This window comes from Chiloscyllium plagiosum, unplaced genomic scaffold (genome assembly GCF_037043375.1).
Source record: "Chiloscyllium plagiosum isolate Xiang-an unplaced genomic scaffold, Cpla_swu_hap1 HiC_scaffold_1, whole genome shotgun sequence".
NCBI classification, from domain to species: Eukaryota; Metazoa; Chordata; class Chondrichthyes; order Orectolobiformes; family Hemiscylliidae; genus Chiloscyllium; species Chiloscyllium plagiosum.
The window spans coordinates 38823383-38845111 of NW_028270139.1; the positions used below are offsets into that span (position 1 = coordinate 38823383).

General features: G+C 44.5%; 1 protein-coding gene across 3 annotated transcripts in view; it reads right to left on the minus strand.

Annotated features, from left to right (window-relative positions):
• Nucleotides 1-15107, minus strand: part of LOC122552826 (uncharacterized) — a 37188-nt gene extending 22081 nt beyond the window's left edge. Inside the window, exons 1-2 of one of the 3 annotated variants that reach the window (XM_087985905.1) lie at nucleotides 14931-15107; nucleotides 7387-7464 (exon numbers count right to left, since the gene is read on the minus strand). In XM_087985905.1, coding sequence (XP_087842031.1) covers nucleotides 7387-7464; nucleotides 14931-14996 — 144 coding nt within the window. In that variant the 5' untranslated portion in view covers nucleotides 14997-15107. The remainder of the gene's footprint in view (nucleotides 1-7386; nucleotides 7465-14930) is intronic. The other 2 variants (XM_087985919.1, XM_087985911.1) reach the window with 2 other exon arrangements.
• Nucleotides 15108-21729: the final 6622 nt, after the last annotated feature.

The following is a 21729-nucleotide window of genomic DNA, read 5'->3' on the forward strand; positions in this document are numbered from 1 at the left end:
CCCATCACATTGCACTTTGCCTCCAACTTCCCTCCTTGCCCCAAATCCCAACATAGTATCTTACTGATTGATACCTATACAGTCTCCCTGTGGATGTCAATACCATAGTCACCCATTCCCACTGTTTTACACAGCATCCTTGTACGTTGACTGTCCATCTTCACTGTTCTTGTCCCTAACTTGACAAATATGTCTGTTTTTACTTCCCAACCTGAGCTTTCACTGCCTCAACCTCTTTTGGAAAGGAGCTTCCTTTTGCCCCTGAAGCATCCTCATTGGTCAACACATGGACTCACAGAACTGTATTTGCACCAGATCTAGATTAGAATCCCTTCAGTGGGGAAGGCGGCCATTTGGCCCATCAAGTCTGCACTAACTCTTCAATGAGTCACCCAGACCCACCCCCACCCCCCCCCCCCCACCCTTATAACCCAGCATTTGCCATGGCTAGCCAACCTAGCCTGCACATCCCTGGACACCAACAGGTAATTTAGCATGGACAATCCATCTAACCTGCACATCTTTGGACTGTGAAAATCAGAACCCCTAGAGAAAACCCATACAGACACAAGGAGAACATGCAAACTCCACACAGACACTGCCTGAGTCATAGAGTCATAGAGATGTACAGCATGGAAACAGTCCCTTCCGTCCAACTCATCCATGCCGACCAGATATCCCAACCCAATCTAGTCCCACCTGCCAGCACCCGGCCCATATCCCTCCAAACCCTTCCTATTCATATACCCATCCAGATGCCTTTTAAATTTTGGAATTGTACCAACCTCCACCACTTCCTCTGGCAGCTCACCCCATATACACACCACCCTCTGAATGAAAATGTTGCCCCTTAGGTCCCTTTTAAATTTTCCCCTCTCAGTCTAAACCTATGCCCCCTAGTTCTGGACTCACCCAACCCGGGGAAAAGACCTTGTCTGTTCACCCTATCCATGCCCTTCACGGTTTTATAAACCACTATGAGGTCACCCCTCAGTCTCCGACGCTCCAGGGAAATCAGCCCCAGCCTGTTCAGCCTCTCCCTGTAGCTCAAACCTTCCAACCCTGGCAACATCCTTTTCTGAATCCTTCCAAGTTTTTTTTTTGAGTGAGGGTGAGTGGTGGGCTGTAGTTGGAGTGTTTGTGGGTGTGTAGGGAACTGGTGGGTTGAGGCGAGTGAGAAATTGGGAGAGTGCAGATGCAGAGGAGTGGGAGGTGGATACGGGGTGGGGAGGGGCGTAGGGTCGAGGGGTGGGGGGGGAGGCAGTGTTCGGGGAGGGGGCTTGCTCCTCACGCCCACTCACCTGGTCTTGGAAGACTTCGTGAAGTTTGACAATGTTCAGGTGACCCTCACACAGCCTGAGTGCTCCCACCTCCAGCTGGATGTAACTTGGTGTAACTTGGCGCTGAGAGCCAACAACGTTAACCACTGAGCCAACCTCTTGTCGACTTTGAAGAACAACCTAAGCATGACTGGTCAGATCCCTGAAGGCTAATTTGCAGCTCTCAACTGAAGCCACACAATTCTCCTGACTGCTTGTAATGACCTGACAGAAGTAAATGTTCTCCATTCTCTCCAGACTGTAGTTCGGCATATCCCCTGACCCTGGCTGATTCAAGCAGACAACTGCCAGTGGTCAAATCACTGGGCTGTTTGCAGACTATAAGTAACTGACAGTACTGGGACACCCTGACAACAGTAGCCCTGCCTTGACTGAAATTGGACTGCCATCCCATGTCTGCCACACCCTGCCCACACCGTTTTCTGATATGGCCATTTGCATGAATAAACATGCAATGTGTCTGCCATGCAGGCAGCTGGCATATGGGGTTATTTTTGTCTCTGTGTACTATACAGCAAGATTTCCCCACACCTCAGATATTTCTCAACTGAGAAGCAGCCTGTGCATCCATGCAAACGATAATACCAATACGGTGGTATTGATAGTCTTTAGGTTCTGTAAGAAGTGCCATTGCACTAACAGGAATGACAAGGGTAAGGTAAGGCAAGGCAAGGCATGGATGTCGAAAACATGCTAGCAGCTGTTAAGTGAGCAAACACTAGGACAGCAAGCAAGCAGCCTTAAGACGCCGCCTAGTCCAATCCATGAGCTGGTTCTTGTCCCTGTGCAGAGGGGTCTTTCAGTGCTAATTGCCAGTGCACCCTGTAATGTGGGTTCATACTTCCTAAACATCCTGCAAAGGATCAGCAAGGTGTCACAAGGGTTGACAATTATTGGATGCCAAAGGCTGGTGCCTTTGGATGATGCCCTGGGTTGCTGCTGCAGGTTGACCACTATGACTGCTCTTTGCCATCAGCAGTGACCTGAAGTTGTCAGGCGCCCACTCTGACTTCCATGTTGAGAATCTTCAACAACTACTCTGTATAAAGCAGGTGGTAGGATGGGAAGCTGTATATTAATGGGTGTACAGTTAGTAAGGTCATTAACAAATAATAATCCCACTTAATAAGCATCTTGAAAATTTCTAACAAGAATCTCACCTCAACACACAAGAACATAGTTAAAAGATGCAGCAAGTTGTTCCTGATATTAAGGTAGGCTTCGCTGGACTTCTCACACAATTTCACCACATTCCAGCATAGCCCTCATCATTCAGGCCCCCATAAAATTCTGCCCAGTGCTTAACCACCTGAGTGCTCTGAATGCAAAGAACAGAATCATTGTGGGTTTTACTTTTAAAAAAAAGAATGCATTTATTACTCAACACAAAATATATTTGCAACAACAGCCATTCTCACAGGCAGATGTGTGAGAAAGTAACATGCCAAAATAGGAAGCATGCACCTAGATCTTAAAGTCCAATCAATTTATTGTCATAGTCGCTTCTATTGAGAAAGCAGCTTGAAATGTTCCAGGTGTGAAGAAATAGAGGTTGGGCATTTATGAAGATGAATTTGCAGTGGCTTATTGCTTGCAGTTCCAGCTTTCTCTGCTTTCAGTACAACCAAGGTGCAGTTGAACCCCAGCAGCAAAACACTGGCTTGGCTTTTCAAATAGGCAGGTAAAAGACTAGCCCAAATTCTCTACCAGCTGATCAATTTAACACAGGAGCAGTGACTTTGCTGATCTCAATCATTGTTGTCCCATTTGCTCAATAGATGCATCTTATTAAATGTCCCTCAGCAGAAACCTGTTTTTTGTCATGAGTGTATCTATTTTTCATTGCCTTCTCTTATGACCTGGCCACTGACACACAATAGTGTCTGAGTTTCATCCATTTCAATGTCCTTGTAATAGACTGGGCTTTCTTCAAACTTTTTTTTTGGAATCATACTCTGAAGCCATGAATGTTGCAGGCTCATTGCAAATTAGTTTCTGTAGTTATTTGGGTAATGGCACGTTAATCTGTAGGCAAGGTTTATTACCTTTTAATGATTTGTCCAGACGTGCTGGCTAGCATTCCAGACCTCATGTAAATCCATGTATTATTCATTCATGGAAAGATCACCCGACCTCTCAACTTTTTTTTTTAATTTGTATTTTCTATAGTGTTTAAACACAAGATGCTCATGTTGAGCAAATCAGAGTCTATACTGTGTTAGCGTGCTGATTCCATTACATCTGCAACTGTCTAGTTCCACTGGTTAGCTATACGCCAAGAGCCATCCAATATCCTCAGCTTCACATCACTGCATGTATCTCATTCCAAGTTATTTTTGTGCTCCTATTTGCATCTGCTAGTTTTCTAATGTTGGCCAACTTCTCCAATTCTTATAGCATTCTAGAAATTTGTATTTATGAAGAGTTGTGAAGAGCAGAAATTTTACAAGAAAGAAAGGTGATAAAAGCATGACTTAGGATTTTGGCAGAACAGCAGGCAATAGAGTCACAGCAGACACTGCTGAGGTGAAAGAAAGTGGCAGATCAGAAATGGGAGACTAAGTGAAGCTCAAGATCACACAATATGCTAGGGCTCAACCTGAGGTGATAACTGAGTGAGGGGTTCGGTATAGATAGTCAGTAGTACAAATTGTGTACAGAAGGCAAAGAGATTGGTTGGTATCAGTTCTGCTAACATTAATTTGGAATAATTTTTGTCTCATCCAACTCAGCTCCAGAAGCAGTTACAATAACCGCTGTGTTAGAAGATATATTAAAAATCTCAATATGTGAATGTTGAATTCATATTTCCAGATGACAACATTGGGGAAATTATGTAACTCCCAAAAGGTGTTCAATAAGTTTCCACACATAAAGCTACTTCATAAGGTTGGGGTAGTACATTAACACAGCTAGAGGCTTGGCATACTAATAGACTCAGAGTTGGGATAAAGTGGACATTTTCAAGATGGCAAACTAACCAGTAAAGTGCCAGAGGAATTAGTGCTCGGGCCACAATTATATACAATTATCAATGACTCAGATAATGGAAGTGAACGTACTGCACACTATAAGACAGAACAGCAGAATTAGGCCATGAGGTACATCAAGACAGCTCTATCATTCTAACATGGCTAATACAGTCCTCAATCCCATTCTCTTCCCTTCTCCCTGTAACCTTTGATCCCCTTACTAATCAAGAACCTATCTATATTAGAGTGGTGCTGGAAAAGCACAGCAGGTCAGGCAGCATCCGAGGAGCAGGAACTGCAGTACTCACTTTTGCCAAGAACCCATGTCAGTCAATGAATTGGCATCCACAGCCTTCTTTAGCAATGAGTTCCAAAGATTTACTACTCTCTTACTGAAGAAATTCCTCCTCATCTCAGTTCTAAAAAGTTGTCCCTTCCCTCTGAGGCTGTGCCCTCGTGTCCCAGTCTCTCCATCTAGCGGAAACATCTTCTCCACATCCACTTTATCCAGACCTCTCAGTATTCCCCAAGTTTCAATGAGGTTCCCCTCTCATCCTTCTAAACTCCATTGAACACAGACCTACAGTCCTCAACCACTCCTCACATTACTCTTTCTATCTGGGATAATTTCTTTAAACCTCTTTTAGACCCCCATCAAAGCAAATACATCCTTCATTAGCCCTAAACAGCCTCAGCAATACATCGTTGCTCTTATTTTCTGGCCCTCTTGAAATGAATACTAACATTGCATTTGCCTTCCTAATTGCCAATTGACCTGCATGTTAGCTTTAAGACAACCCTGAACTATGACTCCCAAGTTCCTGTCATTCTGACTTTCAAAACCTTTCCCTATTTGGAAAATAGCCTATTCCTCTATTCTTCTGACCAAAGTGCATCACCTCACACTTTCCCACATTGTATTCCATCAGACCCTTCTTTGCCCCTCTCCTAGCACGTCCAAGTCCATCTGCAGCCTCCCTGCTTCCTCAATACTACCGGTCTCTCCACCAATCTTGGTGTCATCTTCAAACTTACCAACAATGCTCAGTTCCTTTGCCCAGACTGTTCACGTATAATGTGAATAGTGTGTTCACAACACTGATTCCTGCGGAACCCCACCAGTCCCCAGCTGCCATCTTGATAAAGACCCCTTTATACACATCTCTGCTTTCTGCCAGTCAGCCACTCCTCTATCCATGCCTGTACTTCGCCCCTAACACCCTGGGCTCCATCTTATTTAGCAGCCTCTGGTGCAGCACCTTATCAAAGGCCTTCGGGCCTACTTATGCCAAGTTTGCAGATGAGACAAAAATAGGTGAGAAGGCAAGTAACAAGAATAAAATAAAATCTGCAGAGGGATATCGACCAGTTAAGTGAGTGGGCAAAAGCTCAGCAATGCACTATAATATAGGGAAATGTGAGGTATGCATTTTAGCAGGATGAATAAAACAGCTGAATATTATTTAAGTAGGGAAAGTCTACTCAAAGCTGCAGCACAGAGGGATTTGAGACTTAATTCTAGTGCATGAAGCATAAATGCATCCAATTGCCTAATGGAATACTGACCTTTACTTCAAAGGGAATGGAGTAGAAAAACAAAGAGGCTTTGCAAAACTATACAAGGGACAATTCAGACCACAGGTGGGATACTGAGAACAGTTTAATCCCCTTATGTAAGGACAGATACAACAGCATTGGAGACAATCTAGAGGAGATCACTAGGTTGATCCCAAATATGGAGTGATTTTGTTATGAGGACAGGCTGAGTAGATTGGGCTTCTACTCATGGGACTCCAGACGAACGAGAGGAGACCTGATCGAAACATTTACGTTTCTTAGTGGGCTTAATAGGATAGATGTGGAGAGGTGGTTTCTCCTTGTGGGAAGGTCTAGGACAAGAGGGGTTTAGACAATCAGTTTAAGCCAAGCCAATGTTGTGAAGTGGGGTAAGTTGAGCATTGTCATTATTTTTGTATATTCTGTGCACCATAAACAAGTAATCTCATAATAAGGGACCACCAGTTAAGACAGAGATAAGGAGGAATTTCTTTTCTTTAAGAGGATGGTGAAAAAACTCCGTGGAGGCTTGTATCTCACCACTAGGTCACATTTATTTACCGTCACATTGATCCAGCTACCTCAGAGCCAGCTCTCAAAGTGAACAGGATGTCTAACATTCCCATTTTATCTGTCAGTCAGGGCTTCCTGTTTCGGGCTGTTAATCTGGTCCAATCAGGGAACCCATATTCTGAGGTCCATCTGGCTGACCTCATTACAATCACTGCAGTAAAGAATTCCACAGATTCACCAACTGTAAAGGGCTGTCAAGGTCGAGTTGTTGAATATATTCGAGGCTGAGGTAGATTTCTAATCATTGAGGGAATCGAGAGTTATGTGGATATGGCAGAAAAGTAACATCGAGGATCGTCAGATTAGGCTTGAACTCAGTGAATGGCAGAATGGACTCAATGGGCCAAATGGACTACTCTGCTCCTATTTTTTATACTCTTGTGGTGGAAAAGTACCAAACACGGAAAACTAGACTAAACCTCACAGATGCTGGAAGGAAACCTTTCAGGTTTACGTGATTTTTACAGTCTAATAGATCGAGGGAAAGCAGAAGGGAACAATTGCAGCAGACAGTGAAGGACAAATATTTGAAGAAAGCTATGTGAGTCATTGTGCCAGATATATCACGGATTTCGCAAGTCAGTTTAAGGCCAAGCCAATGTTGTGAAGTGGGGTAAGTCGAGCATTGTCATTACTTTTGTATTATTCTGTGCAGCATAAACAAGTTGATCCCAGAGAATCCATCTGCAGGTTCACCCACAGCAAAATAAATTAGCTTGCCGTTTTCACCAAAGCCCATCAAATAACAAATTAATGGAAAATATACTGAAACTTTTAGTGCCTTATTGCACCTCTCTGAAATTCCCACGTCACAGACAGTGAGTAACTTTGATGTGAAATAGATGAACATTGAGATAAAAATAGATGTGCTTCCTAAACAGATATTCACAGTTAGATAACTCATGAATAATGTAACCCATATGCCAAGCCACTCTAATACTTACAATGACTGAGTTGTCCTTAAATGCATGCCCGGGTAATGTTGAAATGGACACTTCATTTAAAAGAAACTGTAAGCAAACCTGCACAAGAGAGATCAAGGTTGCATATAAATCAAGAGAAGCAATACTGATAGACCAATATTCTGTTAAGCAAATCAAAGTGGAATGGCTTTAACTCAGACGTTACTACAATATAACAATCTAGATTCCCTACAGTGTGGAAACAGACCCTTCAACCAAACAAGTCTACACCAACCCTCCAAAGAGTAACCCACCCAGACCCATTTCCCTACATTTACCCCTGACTAATGCACCTAACACTATGGGCCATGTAGCTTGGCCAATTTACCCTGACCTGCACAACTTTGGATTGTGGGAGGTAACTGGAGTACCATTTACCACAAGATTGTATTGTGATTGATCTGAAAGTATTATCAACTCCACTTTCCTGTTTGACCCCATAACATGGCAACAGATATCTGGGCCTTCAGTCAAACTCATTGTATATTCCTAGTTTACAGACCAGATATCCATTACTCTGTTGAAGCACCTAAGCCCCTGGTTTAATTGACAGGTTTGGTTGGCTGATCTCGACTGTCAATTTAACCTTGTGTAAGTAAACATTGTGAAGAGGTTTCAAATGCCTGCAGTTTCAGCTATTGAAACTTTAAAGGGTCTAGATGAATGACTTTTTTTGTCCTGTAATAGAAGTGTTTCCTTTAAACAGAGTGGAAAGTTTACCAGGATGTCTCCACCTCCTGATGCCGCCTGGCGTGCTGTGTTCTTCCAGCCTTCTGCTTGTCTATCATGGATTCCAGCATCTGCAGCTTTTTTGTCTCTAAAATGTCACAGCCTAACACAGGGCATGACAAGCCCATGGTATACTTTGGGGCATGACGGGTTTTGAGAAATGAGGATGAAGTCCAACAGCTGTGAGGGGACCTGTTAAATATCCTTTCTGTCCCTCTGTACCATGTATCGAATATGAACAGATATGAACCAAATTCCTTTCCACCAAAAAAGCCCATTATCACAACTCTGTCTTCTGTCCAGCAGTCAATCATGTATCCAAGCTATTAAATTACGCCTAATCCCATATGATCCAACCCTGTAAATTAATCTTTTGGGTGGCACCTTATCAAATGCCTTCAGGAAGTCCAGATAAATTACATCTACAGGATCCCCATTATCCACTTTGCTTGTTACATCTTCAAAGAACTCTAACAAATTAGTCAAACATGATTTGCCCTTCATAAAACCATTTGGCAAATCAAAATAATGTTTTGATTTGCCAAATGTCCTCATTTGCTGGACAGAAGACAGAGTTGTGATAATGGGCTTTTTTTGGTGGATGTAACCAGTGGGGTGCCATAGGGTTCGGTCCTTGAACAGCAGCTATTTACAATCTATATTAATGACATGGATATCGGGATAGAAGGCTCGATAACCGAATTTGCAGATGTCACAAAAATAGGCAGGACGGTAAATCGCAATGAGGAAATAAGAACTTTACAACTGGATATAGGTAGGTTAGGAGAGTGGACTAAAATGTGGCAGATGGAGTTTAACATGGATAACTGCGAGGTTGTGAAATTTGGAATATTGTAACCAATGGTTAAAATTTTCATTCCAGTATTGTTTAAATGATTACTTTCCTTCATTCCTTTTTCTCAGATTGAATTTTATGTATAACCTTAGCTATCAGACCATACTGCAAACTCTAGAGTTCACTCTAATGTTTCCGTGCATTATAATCTCGAACGTCATTCTCTTGTCTGAAGCCATCTTTTGCTTATCACTATTCTCAATATCACATGTTTTCATCTCCACCGGTACCTGGCTTCATGTTAATGTGTACATCATAATAAGAGGTAATGATATTTGAATATGTCACTTATCATTTTTCTTACTATGAACTGTTTTTGATCATGAGTGCATGCATTTTCAACATTGTGCTGGCAAGAAACAGCACCTAGCCTTTGGTTGCTGGCATGAAGTTTATATTTTTGAAGATGTAGCACATTCCTTTTGAAAGAAAACTACTGTGGAAAGCAATCATGAACCGCTTAACGCTACTTCTGAAAACAAGCTTCACTCGTATATCGAATCGACGGCACAGAATGTGCATTTTATGGGAAGGCCACCTATTATCTTAATGGGGAAAGACTTCAGGGTGCTCCAGTGCAGAGGGATCTGGATGCCCTCATTCATGAGTTACAGAAAACTCACATGCAGATACAGCAGGTAATACAGAAAGTGAATGGAATGTTGCTAAAGGAATAGAGTATAAAAGGTAAGGAAGTATTGATGCAACTGTACAAGGCACTGGTGAGACTGCACCTGCAGTATTGTGCACAGGTTTGGTCACCTTATTTGAGGGAAGATGTACAGTAGTAGCATTGGAGGCAATTCGGAGGAGGTTCACTAGATTGATCCCAGAGATGAGGAGTTTGTCGCATGAAGACAGATTGAACAGTTTAGGCCTATATTCCCTGGAATTCAGAAGAATGAGGTAAGATCAAATTCAGGTATTCAGGATGATAAAAGGTGTAGATAAATAGATATGGAGCTGATGCTTCCTAGTGTGGATGTTCTAGGACGAGAGGTCATAGTCTTAAGATAAGGGGTAGCAAAGTTAAAACCGAGTTGAGGAGGATCTACTTCACCCAAAGGGTTGTGAATCTGTGGAACCTGCTACCCCAAAGTGTGGTGGATGCTGGGATAGTGAGTAAATTTGAGGAGGAGTTCGACAGATTTTTAATTGGTAATGGGTTATTGTATAAGAAACCAGGAAAATGGGGGTGAGAAGCATATCAGTCGTGATCGAATGGCGGAACAGACTCGATGGGCCAAATGGCCTAATTCTGGTCGTGTATCTTATGAACTTATGAAAATTTGTTTCCAAAGAATTCCATAAATGACTTACTAAGCTCTATTGAATAAGACATTGAGGTATGCAGAGTAAATGTGATGTATGCTAACCATTTCAATAACACACAAGGAAGAAGTGCCTATTATCAATCAAATACCTGAAAGCATCTCCACTACTGAACAGAAACAGGACATAATGTGTCTGAAGCAACCGAAATAAATTGTTTGGGATGCTCTAGTTATTATGCAGGTTTATTTTAATGGAAAAAAAAACTATCTGATTTAAAGCAAAATTTAAATTTGATCAAATATCAAATCCCACTTTGCACATTACATTGCTTTAAATGACATTACTGTACTGTGGACAATTAACAAGTCACCACTTAGATAATTCCAATATTTCGTACAACAATATAATCGCAATCACCAAAATATCCATATTCAAACAGAAAGGCAGAGGTTATTGTTGAAACTGCAATGGCAGTTGCAATATTTTGAACTTATATGATCTGGAAGGAATTTTACACCATACTGTTTACTTCAGATATAATGGAAATGTACAGAAGTCAAAGTGGATAACATGTACATTGTGGTTATTAATTTTCCAACTAAGGTATTTGACCAAATAACATTAATGTCAGAGATCTCTCTCTGCAGTCTAACACGTACAAAAGTTCCTTTAATGCTTGTAACCTAAATCCAGAACCACCCAGGTTATAAGTAAATTATTGGCTAGAATAGTGGCAGAGTGTCAAAAATATGTTCTTTTTAAAGTTATCTTAAAAGGGTGCTTTTTATTCCTTGCTCTGTAATAGCAGACGAACATGCATTGCAATATATGCAAGGCCACAGTAACAAGTGAACATTACAATTGATTTATGTTAGCATGTCCTTGAAATTGTATTACCAAACAAAGGTAATAAAATAGCTCTCCTGCGTACAGCAGGACACGGTCCTTACAACACTGATTGACAGAAAAACGTAGAAAATAGGAGGAGTAAGCCATTCGGCCCTTCAAAGCTGCTCACCATTCATATGATCATGGCTGATTATCCTGTTCCCAGTTTCCCCCCCCCCAAGTGCTATGTCAAACACCTCTTTGAAATAATAGTGTTTTGTCTTTGACTGCACTCTGTGGTAGTGAATTTCATTGGCTCACCACTCTCTGGGTAAACAAATTTCTCCTCATCTCAATCTTAAATGGCCAACATTGTTTCCTTAAATTGTGACTCTTGTTTCTGGACTCTCCAGTCATCAGGAATATCCTTCCAGCATTTACCATGTCTGGTCCTGTTATAGGTTTCTATGAGAAACTTTCACATTCTAAATTCTCTCACATTATCTCCTTTCATGTATCAGTCATGGCATCCTAGGAATCAGTCTTTCATTGTACTTCCTCCATGAACAGAACATTCATCCTCAGATAAGGAGACCAAAACTGGACACAATACTCCCGGTGCGAACTCAGCAAGACCCAACACAATTGCAACAAGATTTCCCTGCTCCTGTACACGAATCCTCTCGCAATGAAGGCCAACATATCACTTGCCTTCTTCACTTGCTGCTCCTGTATGCTTACTTTCAGTAACTGGTGTACAAGGTCACACAGGTCTCATTGCACCTCCCATTTCCCAAACTATCACCATTCAGCTAATAATCTAACTTTCTGTTAAAGTGGATTACCTCACATCCAACCAGATTATACTTCACCCGACTTATATTTGCCCAATCACTCAGCCCAAATCACAATGAAGCATCTCTACATCCTCCACACAGCTCACCTTCATTCACCGCTTTGTATCATAGGTGAACTTGGAGATATTGCATTTAGTTCCCTCCTCTAAAACACATCTAAGTTGGGATCCATGTGGCAGCCCACTAGATGCTGCCTACCACTCAGAAAAACACCCATTTATTCCCACTCTCAGTTCCTTCTCTGCCAACCAGTTCTCTCTCCATATCAAACATTACTCTCAATCCCATTTAATTATACACACTCATTTCTTCTGTTGGCCTTTATTGAATGCTTTCTGAAATTCCAAGTAAACATCCACTGACTTTCCCTTTATATGCTCAAAAAATTTCCAGTAAAATTGTCAAGCCTGATTTCCCATCCTTAAATCCAAAGTGATTTTGTGCAATTCTGTCAAGTGCTGTGCTATTAAAATCTTTTTTAAACAGACTCTAGTGTTATCCCTACTATCAATATCAGGCTAGTTGATAATTCCTGTTTTCTCGCTCCCTCCTTTTGTAAAGTGGAGGGTTACATCAGCTACCTTGCAATGCTTGGCAACTGTTCCAGAGTTTAGAGAATCTTGAAAGATGACCACCAATGCAACCACTATTTCTAGTGCCACTTCCTTAATAATCTGGGATGTAGATTATTAAAGCCTGCAGAAATACTGACCTATGATGCTATCAATTTCCTCAGTATCATTTCCTTACAAATACTGATTTCCTCCAGATCCTCCCTCTCAACAGACCCAGTATTCGTCAACATTTTGGGATGTGATTTGTGCCTTCTTTTGTGAAGACAGAACAAAGATATTTATTTGATTGGCCTGCCATTTTTCTGTTCCCCTTTCTAAGTTCCACTATTTTCATTATAAGGGACTTACATTTGACTTCACTATTTTTTTCGCTTCAAATACCTATAGAAGCTTCTAAAGTCAGTTTGAGAGTTGCCCAAAAGGTTACTCTCGTACTCTATTTTCTCTGTCTTCATCAATTCCTCTGTGTTATTCCAAGAGGAAGCAGGAAGCTGAAGATTAAACAGCAGGAGCGTTATGATGGGAATGTTTACAGGCGGTAAAGTTAGACTAAGCTGTTTCTCTCACAGAAAGTGAGGACTGCAGATGCTGGAGAGTCAGAGTTGAAAAGTGTGGTGCTGGAAAAGCACAGCAGATTAGGCAGCATCCGAGGAGCAAGAGACTTGACATTTTGGGCATAAGCCCTTCATCAGGAATGTTTCCCAGTTCAAAATGATTGATGATGTCATTGTCATGTGATCAGATGGTTAGTGACAGTCCACCATACCTACACAGATAGGCAACACTTTGTCCTTTGCTAAAATCTAAACTGTTCCCAGTCCTCTACTATTTTTGATCAAATTGTATACCCCTTCCTTGGATCTAGTCCTATCCCTATTTTCCATTGTTCAACAAAATCAGGCCACCTTTCCCATTTTAGTTTTGTACTAGATAAGAAGAAAGAATTTTGGCTGTTCATCCATGTGCTTTTAAAAAGTTGCCATTGGCTAGCCACCATCATCTCTTAAGTAGCTTTCCCCAATTTTATTATAGCCACAATTTAGTATTAAGTATTATTACCACAGCTTGAATCAAAGTGATATAAAATAAAGTTCATACTTCAAGAGCCAAGATAAAAAATAAAAATCTTAAGAACATACATTCTTACAACTCAGTTAATAGGAACTTAGAAATGGATGTAATGTGAAGTGTAAATTGCATGTGGCTACCAGAACGTGCATTGTAAGATCCTATAATAGGAAAATCTTTAAAAGAGAATGAGGGACTCTGGCCGTAAGCAGAAACCATTATTTATGGAGAAACTCAAACATCTAATTACGTACTTTGTAATATACAGGGAGCCATCCAGAGAATCCAAAGTAAACAATTTCACAATCACAACAGATGAAAAATCACACAGACAAAAATCAAAGAAACGGTAACTAGTACAACTGGATTTACTGACGGGAAGAGCTTCTAATCACAGAAACAAACCCTGAGCACAACAAATAACAGCGTATTCATGCATTGTCTCCAACTCAAATTGCTAACAGTTAAATAGAATTTCAGTCAGATTACATTTTGCAGTTACAGTTCTTATGAAGTGGACTGCAGTTGACAAAATTAAAAATCTCAACACCAGGTACAAGCTTGTACTTTCAACTAAACCTGTTGGACTATAACCGGGTGCTGTGTCGTTCATACCAGGTAATGCAAAACTTATTTCCTCTCGCGAGAGCAGATGTACGGATATTGAGTGTCCCCAGAATCAAATTCAGGAAGGTTCCTGCCTATTCTATCTGACCTGGATGGTTTGCATGATTGACGGTTCCATGCAATGAGTTGAAAATGATACGGAAAATACAGAAAAACAAGGGGAGGGGGAGAAGTGTATTCAGAGCACCTTTCACCTCCTCAAATAAAAGCCATTTACAGCGAGTGAAATAATTTTGAATGACTTTTGCCAATCTAGAGAAAAACTTATACTCTTAAATCCAATCTGCTAGTGATCAAACTTAGAAACAAAGCTGCAGCTCTGGCCGTGTTGGAAGGTTTAATCTTTGTCGAAATTAACTCGGGTACATCAAAGGATATCGGGTCACTGTTCGGTCCGAATGATCCAGCTGGGGTCTGAACATAAAAATAAACTGGAAATCAGAAACAAAATCAGAAATTGCTGGACAAAACTAAGGAGATCTGGCAGAATCTGTGGAGAGAAAGCAGACCTTTCCTTTCCAACAATTTCTAATTGCATGCCTGACTTTTCGGATGCTAATTTAGCAATAAAATTTGCCTAATTTAACAAAATAAAACATAACAGGAGCATTGATAAATCAAGCATACTTTTAACCTGAACTTTGTTCAGGCTTTTTTTGCAACATGACCACGAGGAAGTGGAAGATAGTCACAATAGTTCCGCCGACTTACCAGTGAAACAAAAACACAGCAGAGGAAAAGGCACCAGACACGCCTCCTACCACCTCTCCTGCACATTCTGCGGTAAAACTCTTCATTGCCACGTACACCTTGTCACGGAATTGTGCTCCTTCCCAGGCTCTGACACAGAGACGGAGCCGTCTCACTCTGCAGTGCTCTCAGCTCACATTCCAGCAGCACCTCAGCCCGTCCCCAGCACACCGATACAGGCGCATGCGTCTCCATCCTGTGGGACTGAAAAGATTCAGGTTTGGCAACACTGCAGCCAGAGAGTGAGTGACAAAACAAACACCGACCCAGAGAGAGTTACAGGTAGAGGCAGGACAAACACTGACCAAGAGAGAGACAGTACAAACACTGACCCAGAGAGAGAGAGAGAGAAAGGACAAGCACTGACCCAGAGAGAGAGAAAGGACAAGCACTGACCCAGAGAGAGAGAGAGAGTGACAGGACAAACACGGACACAGAGAGAGACACAGGGCAAACACTGACCCAGAGAGAGAGAGAGAGTGAGTCAGGACAAACACTGGCCCAGAGAGTGACAGATAGGACAAATACTGACCCAGAGAGAGTGACAGGACAGCAGTGACCCAGAGAGAGAGAGTGATAGGATAAACGCTGACCCAGAGAGAGAGAGTGACAGGACAAACACTGACGCAGAGAGAGAGAGACAGGACAGTCACTGACACAAAGAGACTGACAGAACAAACACTGGCCCAGAGAGACAGTCACAGGACAAACACTGACCGAGAGAGTGACAGGACAAACACTGACCGAGAGAGAGAGACAGGACAAACACTGACGCAGAGAGAGAGACAGGACAAGCACTGACCCAGAGAAAGAGAGAGACAGGACAAACACTGACCCGAGAGAGAGACACAGGACAAACACTGACCCAGAGAGAGAGAGTGACAGGACAAACAGTGAACCAGAGAGAGAGTGACATGTCAAACACTGACCCAGAGAGGGAGAGACAATACAGGCACTGACCCAGACAGAGAGTGAGCGACAGGACAAACACTGACCCAGAGAGAGACACACACACACACACACACACAAGAAATACACTGACCCAGAGAGAGAATGACAGGACAAGCATAGACCCAAAGAGGGAGTGACAGGACAAACACTGACCCAGAGGGAGAGAGAGAGAGACAGGACAAACACTGACCCAAAGAGACGGTGACAGGACAAACACTGACCTAGAGGGAGAGAGAGAGAGAGATAGGACAAATACTGACATGGTGAGAAAGAGTGACAGGACAAGCACTGACCCCGAGAGAGAGCAATAGGACAAACACTGACCGAGAGAGAGAGAGAGAGGACAAACACTGAACCAGAGAGAGAGAGACACACAGGACAAACACTGACCCAGAGAGTGAGAGTGAGCGACAGGACAAACACTGACCCAGAGAGAGAGAGAGAGACACACACACACAGGAAATACACTGACCCAGAGAGAGAATGACAGGACAAGCATAGACCCACATAGAGAGTGACAGGACAAGCACTGACCCAGATAGGAGACAGGACAAACACTGACCCAGAGAGTGCGAGTGACAGGACAAACACTGACGCAGAGAGAGAGACAGGACAAGCACTGACCCAGAGAAAGAGAGAGACAGGACAAACACTGACCCAGAGAGAGAGAGTGACAGGACAAACACTGACCCAGAGAGAGAGTGACATGTCAAACACTGACCCAGAGAGGGAGAGACAGGACAGGCACTGACCCAGACAGAGAGTGAGCGACAGGACAAACACTGACCCAGAGAGAGAGAGAGACACACACACACTGTAAATAAACTGACCCAGAGAGAGAATGACAGGACAAGCATAGACCCAGAGAGGGAGTGACAGGACAAACACTGACCCAGAGAGAGAGAGCGACAGGACAAACACTGACCCAGAGAGAGAGAGTGACAGGACAAGCACTGACCCAGAGAGAGAGAGAGACACCCACACACTGTAAATACACTGACCCAGAGAGAGAATGACAGGACAAGCACTGACCCAGAGAGAGAGCGACAGGACAAACACTGACCCAGAGAGAGAGCGACAGGACAAACACTGACCCAGAGAGAGAGAGTGACAGGACAAACACTGACCCAGAGGGAGAGAGAGAGACAGGACAAACACTGACGCAGAGAGAGAGAGATGACAAGCACTGACCCAGAGAAAGAGAGAGACAGGACAAACACTGACCCAGAGAGAGATAGAGAGAGCGAAGGGAACACTGACCCAGAGAGAGGGAGAGACAGGGCACGCACTGACCCAGAGAAAGAGAGAGAGACAGGACAAACACTGACGCAGAGAGAGAGACAGGACAAGCACTGACCCAGAGAAAGAGAGAGACAGGACAAACACTGACCCAGAGAGAGAGACACAGGACAAAACTGACCCAGAGAGAGAGAGAGAGACAGGACAAACGCTGACCCAGAGAGAGAGAGAGTGACATGTCAAACACTGACCCAGAGAGGGAGAGACAGGACAGGCACTGACCCAGACAGATAGTGAGCGACAGGACAAACACTGACCCAGAGAGAGAGACACACACACACACAGGAAATACACTGACCCAGAGAGAGAATGACAGGACAAGCATAGACCCAGAGAGAGAGCGACAGGACAAACACTGACCCAGAGAGAGAGAGAGACAGGACAAGCACTGACCCAGAGAGACAGAGAGACAGGACAAGCACTGACCCAGAGAGAGAGCGACAGGACAAACACTGATCCAGAGAGAGAGAGTGACAGGACAAACACTGACCCAGAGAGAGAGAGTGACAGGACAAACACTGACCCAGGGAGAGAGTGACAGGACAAACACTGACCTAGAGGGAGAGAGAGAGAGAGAGACAGGATAAATACTGACACGGTGAGAGAGAGTGACAGGACAAACACTGACCCCGAGAGAGAGCAATCGGACAAACACTGACGCAGAGAGAGAGAGAGAGAAAGACAGGACAAAGACTGACCGAGAGAGAGAGAGACACACAGGACAAAAACTGACCCAGCGGGAGAGAGAGAGACAGGACAAACACTGACCCAGAGAGAGAGAGTGACAGGACAAACACTGACCCAGAGAGAGAGTGACATGTCAAACACTGACCCAGAGAGGGAGAGACAGGACAGGCACTGACCCAGACAGAGAGTGAGTGACAGGACAACACTGACCCAGAGAGAAAGACACACACACACAGGAAATACACTGACCCAGAGGGAGAATGACAGGACAAGCATAGACCCAGAGAGGGAGTGACAGGACAAACACTGACCCAGAGAGAGAGAGAGAGAGAGAGAGAGAGGCAGGACAAACACTGACCCAGAGAGAGAATGACAGGACAAACACTGACCCAGAGAGAGAGAGAGAGAGGCAGGACAAACACTGACCCAGAGAGAGAGAGACATAGGACATGCACTAACCCAGAGAGAGAGAGAGAGAGAGAGACACAGAACAAACACTGACCCAGAGTGAGAGAGTGACAGGACAAACACTGACACAGAGAGAGAGAGAGAGAGAGAGAGAGTACAAACACTGACCCAGAGAGAGAGAGAGTGACAGGACAAACCCTGACCCAGAGAGAGAGTGACAGGACAAACACTGACCTAGAGGGAGAGTGACAGGACAAACACAGACACGGTGAGAGAGAGTGACAGGACAAACACTGACCCAGAGAGTGCGAGTGACAGGACAAACACTGACCCAGAGAGAGAGTGACAGGACAAACACTGACCCAGAGAGAGAGGGACAGGACAAAGACTGACCGAGAGAGAGAGAGAGAGAGAGAGGACAAACACTGACCCAGAGAGAGAGAGAGAGAGAGAGAGAGGACAAACACTGAACCAGAGAGAGAGGGACAGGACAAAGACTGACCGAGAGGGAGAGAGAGAGAGAGACAGACAGGACAAACACTGACCCAGAGAGAGAGAGAGAGAGCGAGGACAAACACTGACCCAGAGAGAGAGTGACAGGACAAACACTGACCTAGAGGGAGAGTGACAGGACAAACACAGACACGGTGAGAGAGAGTGACAGGACAAACACTGACCCAGAGAGTGCGAGTGACAGGACAAACACTGACCCAGAGAGAGAGTGACAGGACAAACACTGACCCAGAGAGAGAGGGACAGGACAAAGACTGACCGAGAGAGAGAGAGAGAGATAGAGGACAAACACTGACCCAGAGAGAGAGAGAGAGAGAGAGAGGACAAACACTGACCCAAAGAGAGAGGGACAGGACAAAGACTGACCGAGAGGGAGAGAGAGAGAGAGAGACAGACAGGACAAACACTGACCCAGAGAGAGAGAGAGAGAGCGAGGACAAACACTGACCCAGAGAGAGAGTGACAGGACAAACACTGACCTAGAGAGAGAGAGTGACAGGACAAACACTCACCCAGAGAGAGAGAGTGACAGGACAAACACTGACCCAGAGAGAGAGAGAGACACAGGACAAACACTGACCCAGAGAGAGAGAGAGACAGGACAAACACTGACCCAGACTGAGAGAGACAGGACCAACACTGACCCAGAGAGAGACAGGACAAACAATGTCCCAGAGAGAAAGAGTGACAGGACAAACACTGACCCAGAGAGAGAGAGTGACAGGACAAACACTGACCCAGAGGGAGAGAGAGAGAGAGAGAGGGAGAGAGACAGGACAAATACTGACACGGTGAGAGAGAGAGACAGGACAAATACTGACACGGTGAGAGAGAGTGACAGGACAAACACTGACCCCGAGAGAGAGCAATCGGACAAACACTGACGCAGAGAGAGAGAGAGAGAGACAGGACAAGCACTGACCCAGAGAGAGAGAGAGACAGGACAAACACTGACCCAGAGAGAGAGTGACAGGACAAACTGACCTAGAGGGAGAGAGAGAGACAGGACAAATACTGACACGGTGAGAGAGAGAGACAGGACAAATACTGACACGGTGAGAGAGAGTGACAGGACAAACACTGACCCCGAGAGAGAGCAATCGGACAAACACTGACCCAGAGAGAGAGAGAGAGGGAGAGAGAGAGAGACACAGGACAAACACTGACCCAGCGGGAGAGAGAGAGACAGGACAAACACTGACCCAGAGAGAGAGAATGACACAACAAACACTGACCCAGAGAGAGAGTGACATGTCAAACACTGACCCAGAGAGGGAGAGACAGGACAGGCACTGACCCAGACAGAGAGTGAGCGACAGGACAACACTGACCCAGAGAGAAAGACACACACACACAGGAAATACACTGACCCAGAGGGAGAATGACAGGACAAGCATAGACCCAGAGAGGGAGTGACAGGACAAACACTGACCCAGAGAGCGAGAGAGAGAGACACAGGACAAACACTGACCCAGAGAGAGAATGAGAGGACATGCACTGACCCAGAGCGAGTAACAGAACAAACACTGACCCAGAGACAGAGTGATTGACAGGACAAACACTGACCCAGTGAGAGAGTGACAGGACAAACACTGACCCAGAGAGAGAGAGTGACAGGACAAACACTGACCCAGAGAGAGAGAGAGACACAGGACAAACACTGACCCAGAGAGAGAGAGAGACAGGACAAACACTGACCCAGACTGAGAGAGACAGGACCAACACTGACCCAGAGAGAGACAGGACAAACACTGTCCCAGAGAGAGAGAGTGGCAGGACAAGCACTGACCCAGAGATAGATAGACAGGACAAACACTGACCCAGAGAGAGATAGAGAGAGCGAAGGGAACACTGACCCAGAGAGAGGGAGAGACAGGGCACGCACTGACCCAGAGAAAGAGAGAGAGACAGGACAAACACTGACGCAGAGAGAGAGACAGGACAAGCACTGACCCAGAGAAAGAGAGAGACAGGACAAACACTGACCCAGAGAGAGAGAGTGACTGGACAAACACTGACCCAGAGAGAGAGTGACAAGTCAAACACTGACCCAGAGAGGGAGAGACAGGACAGGCACTGACCCAGACAGAGAGTGAGCGACAGGACAAACACTGACCCAGAGAGAGAGAGACACACACACACTGTAAATACACTGACCCAGAGAGAGAATGACAGGACAAGCATAGACCCATAGAGGGAGTGACAGGACAAACACTGACCCAGAGAGAGAGAGAGCGACAGGACAAACACTGACCCAGAGAGAGAGAGTGACAGGACAAGCACTGACCCAGAGAGAGAGAGAGACACACACACACTGTAAATACACTGACCCAGAGAGAGAATGACAGGACAAGCACTGACCCAGAGAGAGAGCGATAGGACAAACACTGACCCAGAGAGAGAGAGTGACAGGACAAACACTGACCCAGAGGGAGAGAGAGAGACAGGACAAACACTGACGCAGAGAGAGAGACAGGACAAGCACTGACACAGAGAGAGAGAGAGAGAGAGAGTACAAACACTGACCCAGAGAGAGAGAGAGTGACAGGACAAACCCTGACCCAGAGAGAGAGTGACAGGACAAACACTGACCAGAGAGAGAGAGAGAGAGACAGGACAAACACTGACCCAGAGAGTGAGTGACAGGACAAACACTGACCCAGAGAGAGAGAGAGTGACAGGACAAACACTGACCCAGAGAGTGAGAGACAGGACAAACACTGATCCAGAGAGTAAGTGACAGGACAAACACTGACCCAGAGTGAGTGACAGGACAGCACTGACCCAGAGAGAGAGAGTGACAGGACAAACACTGACCTAGAGGGAGGGAGGGAGAGAGAGTAAGTGACAGGACAAACACAGACACAGTGAGAGAGAGTGACAGGACAAACACTGACCCCGA